General features: G+C 49.5%; 1 protein-coding gene across 1 annotated transcript in view; it reads left to right on the top strand.

The window, feature by feature from the left end:
* Ksr2 (kinase suppressor of ras 2) overlaps positions 1 to 7,080 on the top strand; it is a 346,061-nt gene extending 338,981 nt beyond the window's left edge. Inside the window, 5 exon segments of the mRNA XM_050158922.1 lie at positions 2,432 to 2,561; positions 4,236 to 4,369; positions 4,984 to 5,001; positions 6,553 to 6,718; positions 7,018 to 7,080. Of these exon segments, the coding sequence (XP_050014879.1) occupies positions 2,432 to 2,561; positions 4,236 to 4,369; positions 4,984 to 5,001; positions 6,553 to 6,718; positions 7,018 to 7,080 (511 nt within the window).
* Positions 7,081 to 13,568: the final 6,488 nt, after the last annotated feature.

The following is a 13,568-nucleotide window of genomic DNA, read 5'->3' as shown; positions in this document are numbered from 1 at the left end:
GAACTAAAGAGCAGACATGGTGAACATCTGGTCAGGATGTTCTGAGTCTGTTGGTTTGTTGTGAAAGGCACACTCCCGGGTCAGTCCCTTCTTATCTGCAGGAGTCAGTTCCCCTAGGCAGGGATGGCCCACCAAGGCTAGCAAGTTGCCAGCTCATCAAAGCATTGGAATAAAAAGACACACTGAGCATTAGGCATGAGGCTCAGCACGGAGGGCTTGCTTAGCATGTACGAGGCTCTGGGTTCTCACACAGCAATTAAAAACCAGACCAAACCCGAGTTCCTCCAAAGACTGTCAATCAAACTGAGCTTCATGCTTCTACACTGAAGCCAGTGGTTGAGTGAGTTAACCGTACGTAACCTTAAGGCGTAACCACAACACGGGTGAGACGCTGGGTTCCATCTTGAGCAACAGAGAAAATAAAACACAGAAAATATCTTTTTATTGTATTATTTATATATTTATTTTAACTTTAAAAATTGAGATTATAATATAATTACATCATTTCTCCCTTCCCTTTCCTCCCTCTAAACTCTCCCGTGCAGCCCGCCTTAATGTCTTACAAATTTATAGCCTCTTTTTCCATTAATTGTTATTCACACACACACACACACATGACACACACATTTATATCCTTAAATGTAATGTAACCTGTTCAGCCTGTATAATGTTACTTGCATGTTTTCAGAGCTGACCATTTGGTAGTGGATTACCAACTGGTGTGCTCTTCCCCGGGGAAGACTATGTCTCCTGCTCTCTTTAGTTGCCTGCAGTTCTTTGTTTGGGTTGAGGCCTCCTGGGCTTTCCCCTGTCCACTTTAACTGTTGCTGGTGCCCTTGTTCAGCTCAGATTTGGTCAGCACACCCAGGGACTAGAGAGGTGGTTCCGTGAGTTGCAGGCCATCTAGGACTACATGGCTAAGAGTACTTGCTGCCCTGTGGAAGTCTAAGGGTTGGTTCCCAGCACACACCAGTCAGCTCACAACAGTGGCTCCAGTATATCTGACACCCTCTGCTGACCTTCACGGTGATGGGCATGTACCCCCCCATAACACTTCATTCAAAATAAAACAGAATTTTAAATAAAATAAACTTGCCTGTGAAGACATGAGTTGACACCGTCCTTGGCCAGTCAAGAGAATGACAGGGTGACTTTGTGTTCCTTAAAGAAAAACCCAGAGAAGCTGGGTGGTGGTAGTGCACGCCTTTAATCCCAGCACTTGGGAAACAGAGGCAGGCGGATCTCTGTGAGTTCGAAGCCAACCTGATCTACAAAGGGAGTTCCAGGACAGCCAAGGCTATACAGAGAACACCTGTCTCAGGAAAGGGGAGGGGAAAGGAAGCCCAGAGGTCTCCTTGTGGAAGAGGAAACATTTTTATTGTGATATTTCCTGAGATGAGAGACCTGCTTCTTAGAGAACACAGATCTTTGGCCACAGTGACATGCGAGCCTCCCCAAAGTCACCTGCCACTATCCTCATCACTGATGGCACTTCATGTTGGCAATTATGTGCCATCCGGCCATCACCCTGTCCGCAGCCAAGCTCACCACTGGCACCCTTTCTCCCTTAGTGCATCGTTGTGATTTACGGGATGTACGGCATGGCAAGTATCCGTAGAGTAATCCTAGCACTGTGTCCAGATGCTTGGTGTCCCACATAGCCACCCTTCCGTGGGCATAGAGAAGGGGCGTGGCTTGCACCGTATCTTCCCACTGGTGTAGACTCAGGCCTGTCTGCATCATGTCACAGTCTTTACATGTTTCTTTCTGTCCACACTGTGATTCATCCTCACCGTGAGCAGCTATGGGAGTCAGGGCTCCCCATCCCACTGCCCCTCATCGGCACATTGTTTGCTTTCCTGAGCCTTCCCCATCCATGCGTATGTGGTGATTTTTAAAGACCTGCACACACTCATCGTCCTGTTGTCCACACCTAGGGTGATCTACTGAGGACTTTTCATGCTAGCAAAATGTCTTGCAAATAGTCTCAAGATAATGCTGCGATGTTTCATTTTAAGGAGTTGCTATAGTACATACATCTGCTGGTTACTGCTGAGATGTTAGGCTATGTGTACCCTCTTTGGTATTTTATGTAAGGCCATAGAGAGCAACCTCGTGAATAAAGTATTCAAATGCAGTTGTTTCCTAGAGTTGTGAGTAACAGGGTCAGAAATGGCCGCCACCTTGTGTTAAATGATTCAGGTAGAGTTGTATCCATCCTGGTCTCAGTAAAAGTATTCTGGGACAACAAACCTAATGACTAACTTCAAGAGGGTTTTAGACATAACAGCAGCCCCTTGGGGAGAGACTGCAAAGGGAATAACTAGCCAGGAGGCTACCACTGTTTGTACAGTGGGTGAAGAGGGGGGTACCTAGGTCACAAATGACACACCACAGCAATGCCTCATTAACTGTGTCCACTACCTGACAGCACCATCTGGTATGAGCTCCACGCCAGGGAGTGGCCATTCAAGACTCAACCAGCAGAGGCAATAATTTGGCAGATGGGCGCAGGCATGAAACCCAACCTCAGCCAGATTGGCATGGGAAAAGAAATCTCGGTAAGTCCCATGAGAGGCTGTGTCTGGGGGACAAGGAGAGAAGCAGACACAGTCCTGGGATTTCTGGGTCCTGTGTGTGACAGCTATAGAGGCTTTCCCAGAGAGTGACTTGCTTGGAGCTTTTAAGGCAAATTTAGGGCAAATTCTCAGCACTATGCCTGCAATTCCAGGTACCTGCCACCAGGGGCGCAGTAACACTTGGTCGCCTCCTGGAAATGGATTGCTGTTTCAGATAAAAATCAGCGAATACCTTGTTATTTTTTTAAAAAATAGTCATTAAAATATCACAAACAGTATTATCACTTATTTTTACTTACGTCCAACAATAGTATTAAACTGTTGTCTAACTCAGAGTATGCTAGACAGACACCAAGAAACCTAATGACAAATGAGTACTCTTTCTCTTTAACACAATGGGGAGAATCTCTCTTTTGGTCAGAAGACAGGTAAGTTGGGGAAGCAGTAATTCCCTCAGGTGTTCAACATGACCACTTGCCCTCATGCTCCTCTTCCTGGACAAGGATATGGTGAAAATTAGCCTCTCTCCTCTGTAACTTTGAGAGGCATCTGCTAATCAAGTGGGATGTAGCTAGAGACTTCAGGATTTCCTTCTATCCCTCACTTTCAAGAAAACTGTCAAGAAACTCTGTTGAGCTTCTATTGGTCTCCATATATCTCAGGCCTCCTTGCCACGAGCCTCCCTAGATTACTAGAATGGCCAGTCAAGTAAATGAAAAAAGGGGAGGGGTGAGAATGGGGGATAAAGTGAATGGGTGAGTAGCTAGATGGCAGAAGAAGAGAAATAAGTGAGTGAATGAGGATTCACGCTTTGTGGACAGTAGCTAGATGGATAATTGGATGGAATCTTGTGTGGATGGCGAGTGATAGATATCTGGTGGTGAGTAGATGATAGATAGATAGATAGATAGATAGATAGATAGATAGATAGATGATACATAGATAGATGATACATAGATAGATAGATGATAGATAGATAGATAGATAGATAGATAGATAGATAGATAGATAGATGGATAATTTATGTGTGTATGAACGGATGGATGGTAAACGAAGAAGCATGGGTTCATGTGGATGGATGGATGGATGGATGGATGGATGGATGGATAAATGGTAAATGAAGAAGCATGGGTTCATGTGGATGGATGGATGATGGATGGGTATGTGTATTTTGGTGAATGGATGGTGGTGTGGATGGGTGATGGATGAATGATAGTTGCTAGATGAAGGATTAATGGTTGAGTTGATGTGGATGGATGTATAGATAGTAGGCAGATTGATGGATAGATGGGTAGGATGGCTGTGTATATAGTGAGTAGGTGGGTGGTAGTTAATGAGTGGATGGACGGGTGGGTGGGTGGGATGTCTGTGTATATGAGTGGGTAGGTGGTTGGTAGCTGGCAACTGGATGATGGATAGATGGGTAGGTAGATGGGTGGATGGATGGATGAATGTGTGGATGGGTAGATGGGTGGGTGGGTGGGGATAGTGACTACTGAGTAGATGGATGGATGCTGAGTAGGTGGATGGAAGGGTAGATAATGGAGGGATGTAAAGTGGGCAGAAGGGTAGACAGATGGCCAGCCCCAGAGTGATTCCCAGGTACTTAATAAAGTCCCTACTTAGGTCCACTCATGGCTCACTGGTTTCTTCTAGGATATCCTGCTCTTCTGCTGGGCCTTTGAACAGGAAGAGCGGCCCACCTTCACCAAGCTCATGGACATGCTAGAGAAACTGCCAAAGCGAAACCGTCGCCTGTCGCACCCCGGGCATTTCTGGAAGTCTGCAGAGTATGTGTTCTCCTCCATACCTTCCCCACTGCCTTACCCTTTGACCTTTTACCCTTTGATCTTTGTCTCCTTTTTGGTCTCCTCCTCCAACCCTTTCCTCAGCCACACCACTCCATGTACCCATCACCCAGGTACCCCACTTCTCTACCAACAACTGTTCAGGGGAGCCTGTAATGACACTGGGACCCTTGAGTCTGCTTGTGACTGGCACAGTGACCTCTGGCTTATTTCTTCCCGATGGCAGATGATGTCTCAGTCTAAGCAGCTGTTGTGTGACTGGGGGCTCCTCTATAGAACCAGACTGGCAGGGCCCCTTCTACCTGGGCCAGCACCTGCCCCCTTCGTGGCAGATCTCAGCTCCCAGCATCCTCCATTGCAAATGTCTGAGACAGGAAGGGCTCCCAGCTGTTCATCGTCCTCTGCAGTGGCTTCCTTCTTAGGAAGGTCCATGCCCCTCCTTGCCATTGCCTTAACTGTAGATCCATTGCTTTCCCAAGACCAGGAACGTACATCTCACCCCATAGTCCCCTCCCTAAGCCTGCCACCATGATGGCTCTCCCTGGAAGCTGAGAGGGAGGCTGCTGAGGGGGCCCCATTTCCTATTGCCGTCCTAGGTACTCCCACAAGCTCAGGTATGCACACACATGTGAACACAGACTCCACACAAATCTACACACATACATACACACGAGAGAGAGAGAGAGAGAGAGAGAGAGAGAGAGAGAGAGAGAGAGAGAGATGCGCTCAGTTATACACACACCTCCGTACACAGGAGCACTGAATGGAAGTACACCCTAAAGCCTGCTCATGTAGGCAAATTCACGTACAAACATGAGACATTACATAGAGATACTGCGTGGCCCACAAGGACCCATGCACACCCACATTTAACATTGCCCTGTCTGCTCACCAGGCATGTCTGCACACAGATGTGTAGATGTGGGGACCCCGTGGGTCCCCATGAAGACCCTCGAGGTCCCAGGAGATAGGCATATGGAGATAGCCCTGCCTCTGCCCTTCACATCTCTTCTCACCCCAGGGCCCTACCCGTCTCCTGGGCAATTAGAAAGAATTCAGAGTTCACAATCCATGGACACAGGTTGGAATTTCCTCCCTGCCGTGGATAGCTTTGTGACTTGGGCACATCCGTTGGCTTCTCTGAGCTACAGTTTCATGCTCTGAACGTTGAGGGCAGTGAAACCCATAGCAGGGATACTGTGAGGCACCTCAGACAACAATGTTCACTCTGTCCTGGCTACCACTGTGTGCCAGGAGTGAGTAACAGCCTTGGACTGGCAGCCTGGTAACACTTCGAGTCAGCCATGAAATCAACAGGCAGGAGGCAGCTCATGGGTGTCACTCTGCCTTCTAAGAGTGCCCTGCTTGTCTGGGGCTGTAACATTCAGAGGTCCTTTGTGCCAGCACCCAGTGGCCCCTGGGCAGAAGGGCTTGAACTCACTGATGGGGCAAGGAGGAGGCAGGAAGCCTTGTGTTCTAGGTTCTTCTCTAGACACAGACTGAAGAGACTAAAGATACAGGGTAAGTTGTGGTCCTGTGTCCCATGATGCTAGATATCCTGTGGAATTTTCCGTTACATTGTATCGTGATTCCTCCTGTGTGTGTTGAACTCCTGTGGTGGAATCAGAGCCCATGCTAAAAGGGACATGCGTGATCATGAGGGTCTGCCAATGTCACTCAAGTCCGCTATGCGGGTCTGCTCTCCCATCAGTGGTCAAACTTGTCCAAGCCTACACACTGGACTACCTGCTGTCATGAACGAGTTCTGTGTTCAAATCTTGGCCCTGATGTTTCCTAGCTGTGCACCCATAGGCAAACCACATAACCTCCCTGATCCTCAGCTTTGATTTGAAAAAAAGGATACAAAATGCGCACAGCTAAACCCCTCCAGGCTAAAATGAAGTCAGGAATAGGCTACAGCCAGTCCAGAGTCCAATGCACAGTAGGGCCTTCATCCGCAGACGCCCCTTCTACTTGGAAAAGACAGGAGCCCATCAGAAGTCACTCTCTGACAAGATGTTAGCATACAAAAGATGGCATGATGGGACCCACATCTTTCTTATCCACCCTTTCTTCTCTCTCTCTTCCAGACTGTGACCATGGACATGGGCCAGCATCACCCCCAAACCGCCTCTTCTTCCCTGCTCTGCCCTCTGCCACCTCAGGAGGCCCAGGCTCACCACCAGGGGGTCCCGACACAGCCCAGCCTGGGAGACCCGTGACATGAAGACCACAGAGGCTGACAGCATCTTGGACCTGCACCCCTTTACTCAGGCAGTATCAGGGACCCCTGAGCTAGGATCAGACTGGACCAGTGAGGTTCCAGTGCAGGTACAGAGAGCCGCTGACTGAACACCACCCCTCTGGGCTGTGGAGACCAAGGCACACGGCCCTGTGGACAGACTCTCTCACAGGACCGTGCGCGCACATGTGTCTACGTGTGGACGGTTTTCCAGCTTTCTTTGCACCTGGACAAGCCTGCCCACCTATGGAGTGTCCCAGCTGTGCTATCCCAGAACACAGGACAGGGATGGAAGCAGGAACGACAGGCCTGCTCCCTTGAGTCAAGGCTCCCAGGTCAAGGTCAGAGTGGGGAGAGGTGGGCTAAGCTTGTGAACCTCTGTTTTCAGAGGCACCATTCCAAGCTGGAAGTGACTGCTAGCCCCTGGGTGCACAGCTCCGAAGGACACTAGGCAGTTCTCTGTGTCTTTTTTAGCACGGGGGTCTCCCTGGGGACCTTCCTTCGGCTTCACCTTCATCCTGTTTTCTAAGAACATCATCCTGATTCAACTCACTGCCCACCCTCGCCTGGGCAACTCGAGAACACCATGGCTTCTCAGCTGATAGGACATCTGGGGGTCCTTTATAGCGGGCCGTCAATCGTGGCACCCCCAAAGTCTGAGGCCTGAGAACTGGGGCTGTGGAAAGAGGGTTCTGGTACATTCTCTTCGGCAGCGTTGACACTGCTGGAGTTGGTTCTTTCATGGTGATGGATACAGATCCTGGGTAGGCATAGCAGGCTGCATGGGTGTGCGGATAGCTGTTTACAGAGGTCTCCCTGACTCTCACCTGCTGCATTCCTCATCAGGGCTTGAGTCGGGAAGGCATGTGTGGAGTTTCCATGGTCTCTACTCTGGCCTGGTGCTGAGTCCTCCGAGTAGATTCCCCACTCAGGGCCCTGTGGCCCTGTGCCACCCACCTATTCTGCCCACTCAGCCCATCTGTCATGTTGTCTTTCTCTCCCCGCTGGAGATGGAAGCATTTCTGGTCTGTGTTGTTCTGCTCCACCCCTCCCCCACCACAGAATCCCTCCTGAGGGATACTGAGAACAGGTGGTATGGAGTGAACGGAAGGGAGTGCCCTGAGGTTACAGACCCATTTGCAAAGCCCTGTCTCCAGTGATCAGACTTGACACCAGAAAACTGTCCCTAAGCAGAGAACTAGCAGAGGTAGCAGGATAGAGAAACCCAGCCCAGCATCCAGAATTGTCCCCTGGCTTGGTGGCCCTATTGGATGCACACCCTGGGGCCAAGCCTGCTTACAAAGCAGGAAGATTGATTGACAGGGGTCACACTTCAAGGGAGACTTACCCTACGGCACCCTCAAGCCTTTTGCAGGGCCTGTTCTCAAACCCCATTGCAAAGCTCCCTCTACCTGCGTCAGGGGACCTGGGGCCCCACCCAAAGCTGCTTCCATGTGAACATCTCTATCCAGGTGACATCTGTGTCTCTGTCTCGGCATTCATGCATCTTGGAGACATTTTACACACGTTCACTTATGTCCCAGGGCTCCGATATCTCTAAGGACCACTCTTATCAGGAGTTGTGTCCTCATCTAAGAAGCCCCCTCCGGAACCCATCCTTGTGGTCAGGGCTGCACTGAGACCTGCCCCAGCAACATATTAAACACCTAGAATTTAGTTCCTCCTTTCTCTTAATCCCATCAGGACCTCTTTGGTCCGTCAAACTCCAGTCTGTCCCATGCCTTTGTATCAAGAGAGGAGGTAAGAGAAGAGAGGGCCAGGGAGGGCTGAGCCACTGGGAACCAGAAGCGTCACTAGGCACTGGAAGACACTCATCTGCTTCCACTGTTTGCCAATAATGACCTAGTAGAGGCCCTCTAGAGAGGGAGATCTCTTCACAGGTCCAGGTTCCCCAGGGAAGTCAGAGGAAGGTATCTCTTTACAAGGAGAGACTGACTAGTCACCTAGCTCCCAGGGTTCTGTCCTGCTCTGGGTCCATGACTCTGTGAAGGGTCACAGACTTAAAGAAACAAAAGTGTGGTGCCAACCTACCTGTAATCCTGGCACTGTGGAGGCTGAGGCAGGAGGATAACAAGTTCGAGGACAGCCTGGGCTACATAGGATTTCTGAAGACCCATTTGTGATTAAGAACTTGATTGGTTCAGGGAGAGCCCCAGCCTTCTTGGCTCCTAACTCACTCTTCCGCTTACGGTACCTGGGTCCCTCGAGCCTAGGTCTGGGTCAGGTGTCTCCTCTTCACTCTTGCTCCTTCCTCACCTCCACATCCACTGAGACCTGTGCCTCGGGTCAGATTCCATCCCTCCCTGGCTTCCTCCCTTCCTCCCCTAACAGGCCCTGGCTTGCCAGTAGCCTCTTAATGGGCAAACACTTAAATCCTGGGACAAAGAACTTCAGTGTCTTCCCGGAGGAAGCGTCTGAGGCTGATCTGTTCCTCTACCCTACGCTGAGCCGAAAGAAGAGAGGAGGCCATGTAGTTAGATGTGTTTCCTCTTTAACTGCAGGCCCGTCCAGCACCTCACTCTGTACAGTCACACAGCTACCACTCTACTAACATCAAATGGCTTCTTGCCCCTGCCTCATGTTGCAGATCTTCAGGGCACAGGTTTTTAGAGGTGACAAGTCCATTCTAGCCTTGTCTGGAGACATCTCCTCTGTCTCCATCCCCAGAGCTAAGCCAGAAACTCCAAGGGGCCCCTTGGATTGCTTGGCCCATGTTCTCTCTTACTGGTCAGAGGGGGAGAATCAGCCTGTCCAATGCTCAGTCCCCTTGTTCTCTGTAGCATCTTGACTTCTTGGCCAATAGGAAAGCTAGATGGGTGTTGCTAGGTAGGTGGCTATATTCAGGATACTTAGGTCAGGAGGTGGGTTAAGTGCTTGTCTAATACCACAAAGCCCTGAGTTCCATCCCCAGTAATACACAAACCAGATATCATGGTGCATGCCTAAGTTCCATACACAAGAGTTAGCGGCAGGGGCATCAGAAGTTCAAAGTCATCCTTGACTATATCATGAGTTTGAGATCAGCCTGGGCTTCATAAGACCTTGTCTTGAAAAGGATTTTTTGTAAATTTAGGAGACTTGCCGCCTCCCATCCCATGTTCACACCCTGCATAGCTCCCCAAATATGCACAAAGCCAGCCTCCCATAGCCCTTGTCCCTAGCTGCACATGGTCACCTGAGGTGCACACATCAAGCAAGTGCCACACACTTAACCTGGGGTCATCGAGCTCCAGGCTGCAAAGTGGTTTTTACATCCTTTGTAATGGAGGATGAAAAGATAGTCTAAAGAGGAAAAATACGACTCAGGAAAATTCAGTGCAATTCAGATTTCCCGTCAGTCCCGTATTATCCCCAGCAATGACAAAATTATTTGCAAGAGAGACCCTGGAACCCATAGAGTCAAACTATATTGTTGCTTGGTCAGGGGCCAATATGGCTGTCTTATGAGACAGTGGGCTGTCTTACTGATGAATAAATCGTAGAAGTGGCCAGAGGCTGTGGGAAGCAGCCTACAGAGGTGCAAAAGCTGAGAAGGGACAGGCAGCGTCTTGGCCCTGGCCAGGCGTTGTGTCTGCTAGCACCGTGAATCAAGCCCTTGAGGCTATTGTGAGCTATCAGATGTGTCAACTGTCACCCACAGACTGCCTGCACCCCAGCTGTGAATGTGAGCAGCGCATGGAAAACATTAAGGGGTTTTGTTTTGTTTTGGTGTTGTTTGGTGGCTTCCTTTTTAGGCATCAGAGGTGCAGGATGCCTGGCTAGCTGGACTTCAAAGCTACCTTGATCAGCCAACAATGTTAGCACAGACACAGGCTGGCTTAAACAACACACACTTATTTCTCCCAGATCTGGGGTGTCTCTGCTGTGCCTTCTTGCCATCTCTTGTCTATGGTGTCTTTTTTTCTATGATTAATAAGAACACTGCATTTCTCCTTGCTTAGGGTCCTACCCCTCTGACCTCTTCAAAGATGCTTTCTGTGGGTGTGATGTTGAGGGCTTCCCCAGGAGATGCTGGGAAAAGACTCAGCATGAGCGTTGTGGGAAGTCACCCTTCAGTTCTGTACCAAGACTATGGAGGTAACTGAGGCCATGGGTTTCAATACCTGCAGGCCTCCCATCTCTGGCTTTTTGTTCCCACACTGGCCCCCAGCTTGAATTCCCAAACAGACCCTTCCTGTCTGTTTTGCCGGTCTTCATTACACTGTCCACCCTTCTGGTAACTGGTCTTGTTGCCTCTATGTTGGCTTCTGTGGCAAACTACCACACACCAAGAGGCTTTTCACTATCCTGTTGGTCCAAAGTCCAAAACAAAATGTCCATCCCATCGGAACTCGCCAGCGTTTGCTTGCTGCCTCCTGACACGTGCTGGCACGTGATGAATTCAACACCCCCTTGGCTTGTGGGAGCACCTCTCCAGCCTCTACTTTTGTCCCCACCAGCCACACTGGTCTCCTTGCATCTCTACCTTTGTGTGGCTCTTCTATGTGGTCCCAGTCCTGATGAACCAGGACACTGTGTATGCATTATTTTTCTTGTGACTCTAACCAATTGCCTCAGAGAAGCAACATAAGGGAGGAATTATTATGTATTTTGACTCACCGTTTCAGAGGGCTCAGTCATCTGTGGCTGCCTGGCTCTGTGTTCCTGGGCCTGTCTTGAGGCAGACTGTGATGGAGGTGTGAAGGTGAGGAGGGGGAGCATGTTCATCATGGTGGATGAGGATGAGGAGAGGGGTTCCTCATGGAAAATAGGAAGGAGAGAGTGAGAGAGAGCAATACAGGGAGGGGTCAGGGTAAAATGTCTCATGGCCATGTCCCTACCGGCCCACTTCCTTCAGCTGAGACCCACCTCCTGCCATTGAGTGTGGCATTGTGAATCCATCCAGGGCCTCATAGTAGATTAGGTCAGAGGTATCAAACTGTCTTCAGAAACGTCATCACAGACCCCACACCCAGAGGTGCCTCGCTGATCCCTTGAAAAATATCTCTTAATTCTGTCAAGTTGACAGTCAAGGTTACCTATCACATCCCATTACTCAAGTGTGACCTCACTGAAGTAATACACCTGTGTGGCCCTGTTTTGAATCAGGGCCCGTCAGGAGGCCCCAGGACACGACTCACACTCTAGCACTCCCGAGAAACCCCCCTGTGTGTGGAGGTGTCACCATGGCTCCCCCAGATAGATTTCCCAGAACCCCTGGGCTACTTCTCAGTCCTACGCATGACGCCACATCCTGTCCTTGAATCCTGAAGTCATAGATGTAGTATGTGCTTGGTAAAAATGGGCCATGTGGGCGCAGCAGTAAGCTCCTTGGGATGAGGGCCTAGAAAGATCTGTGTATAATAGATCTAGAAGAATGAAGATCTAGACCAAAGAGAGTGAATGTGTAATGTCTCTATCATGGCCACCCCTTCTTCTACCCTTGGCAGACATTACTAATCAATTTCAGCACACTTTTCAACTACACCGATAGAGTACTAGCCAGGTAAGCCCCAAATATGACTATACATGCTGGAAAGGGAGGATGGGTCCCTCAGAAAGCCCATTCTAACCATCAATGATGGCATTAGACCTCATGCCTCAGAACTTTCCAGAAACCCAGTCACTTGGGCTCTCAGTGGATAGTCTGCCTATACAGGATTCACTTTCCAACTAGGGGATTTAACAAGCTGGGAAAGGATTCTTTCCTAGTAGCTGTGTAGCTGGTACCATTTAGTAAACTGTTTGATTCTTGGAGAGAATCATTTATTCTCTGGGACAGCTTCCCTACCACAAAACAGCTGGACTTGGTAGCCCCAAAGATGTACACCAGGAAAGATAGCTGCAGGCATACTGGTAGGCTCAGGAGCAGGGAGAAGGTATGAAGTGCAGCCAGGAAAGTCAGGATATGTGGTGTAAGGTGTCGAGGAAAAAGAACCTGACCTTAACTGCCTTTTGGTCTCTTGCCTGTATGAGAGACTCAAAATCAAGTTTTAACCCAAATGGCCTCTGAGGTCCTAGCAGACCCCAAATTCGCTCTCCTCCTGAACCCTTAAAATGCTGCTGATACCAATGTGGTGACCAGTAGGACCTTGCTTGGGCCACCTCTTCATCTCTTGCCCATGTGCTGAGGAAGAGTGAAAAGGAGCCATGATGGACTTAGCCTAAGTGAAATCTGCAGAGTAATGCCCCTCTCCAGGGAGCTGGCAGCCTTTGTTTGTGGCTATGGGAAATTCACATTGTGGATTCCTAGATTTGAAAGTCTGATGGTTCAAATTAATACTTAGTTCTCTTTTCTATGACTTCAAAGGGAAAATCCCAGCCTGGCTATTTTCTTCATGTCTTAAAATGCCTTGACTTCTCTCCATCAGCCACTGCAGGTGCCAGGATAGGAGAAATGCTAGGTCCAGGGATGCAAGAGGGAACTCTACCATGATGGGCCATGCCCAGGAAACAGCCCATCACAAAAATAGATGTCTGTGATATACCGAAGACTAGGGGGCCTCGCAGGGGCCATGAGTGCACATGAGTGTGGGCAGTGGTCCATGCACGAAGGTGAAGCTGAGGTCTGGAGGAGGAGGAGGAGGCAGGAAGGTCAGACTGACTGAATTAGACATCTATTAATCTTGGCGCTGTTGACCTTAGACCTAGTCACTTCTTGGGTTCCTATTGTAGCCCAGGCTAGCCTCGAACACTTGATCCTCCTGTCCCTGGTGGAGAAACAGCCACTAAACACAGTAATAGAACATGACAGCTCTGTCCCTTATCTGGGTGTGGCCGATGGAAAAGTCTCTGTATCACGTCTCTAGTCAAATCCAGGGGAGCCAGCGGCCCAGAACTGGAGGAGCAGATAGAGGGGAAGTGGGCACTCTAAGAGACTGGAGCTTGGTGAGCGCTTTGGAATTTGACACATGTGGCCACCAAGTGCCTCCTGGGATA

This window comes from Alexandromys fortis, unplaced genomic scaffold, assembly GCF_014885135.2.
Source record: "Alexandromys fortis isolate MF-2015 unplaced genomic scaffold, M_Fortis_MF-2015_v1.1 scaffold_90, whole genome shotgun sequence".
Taxonomy (NCBI): domain Eukaryota; kingdom Metazoa; phylum Chordata; class Mammalia; order Rodentia; family Cricetidae; genus Alexandromys; species Alexandromys fortis.
This window is presented reverse-complemented; position numbering and strand designations above follow the sequence as displayed.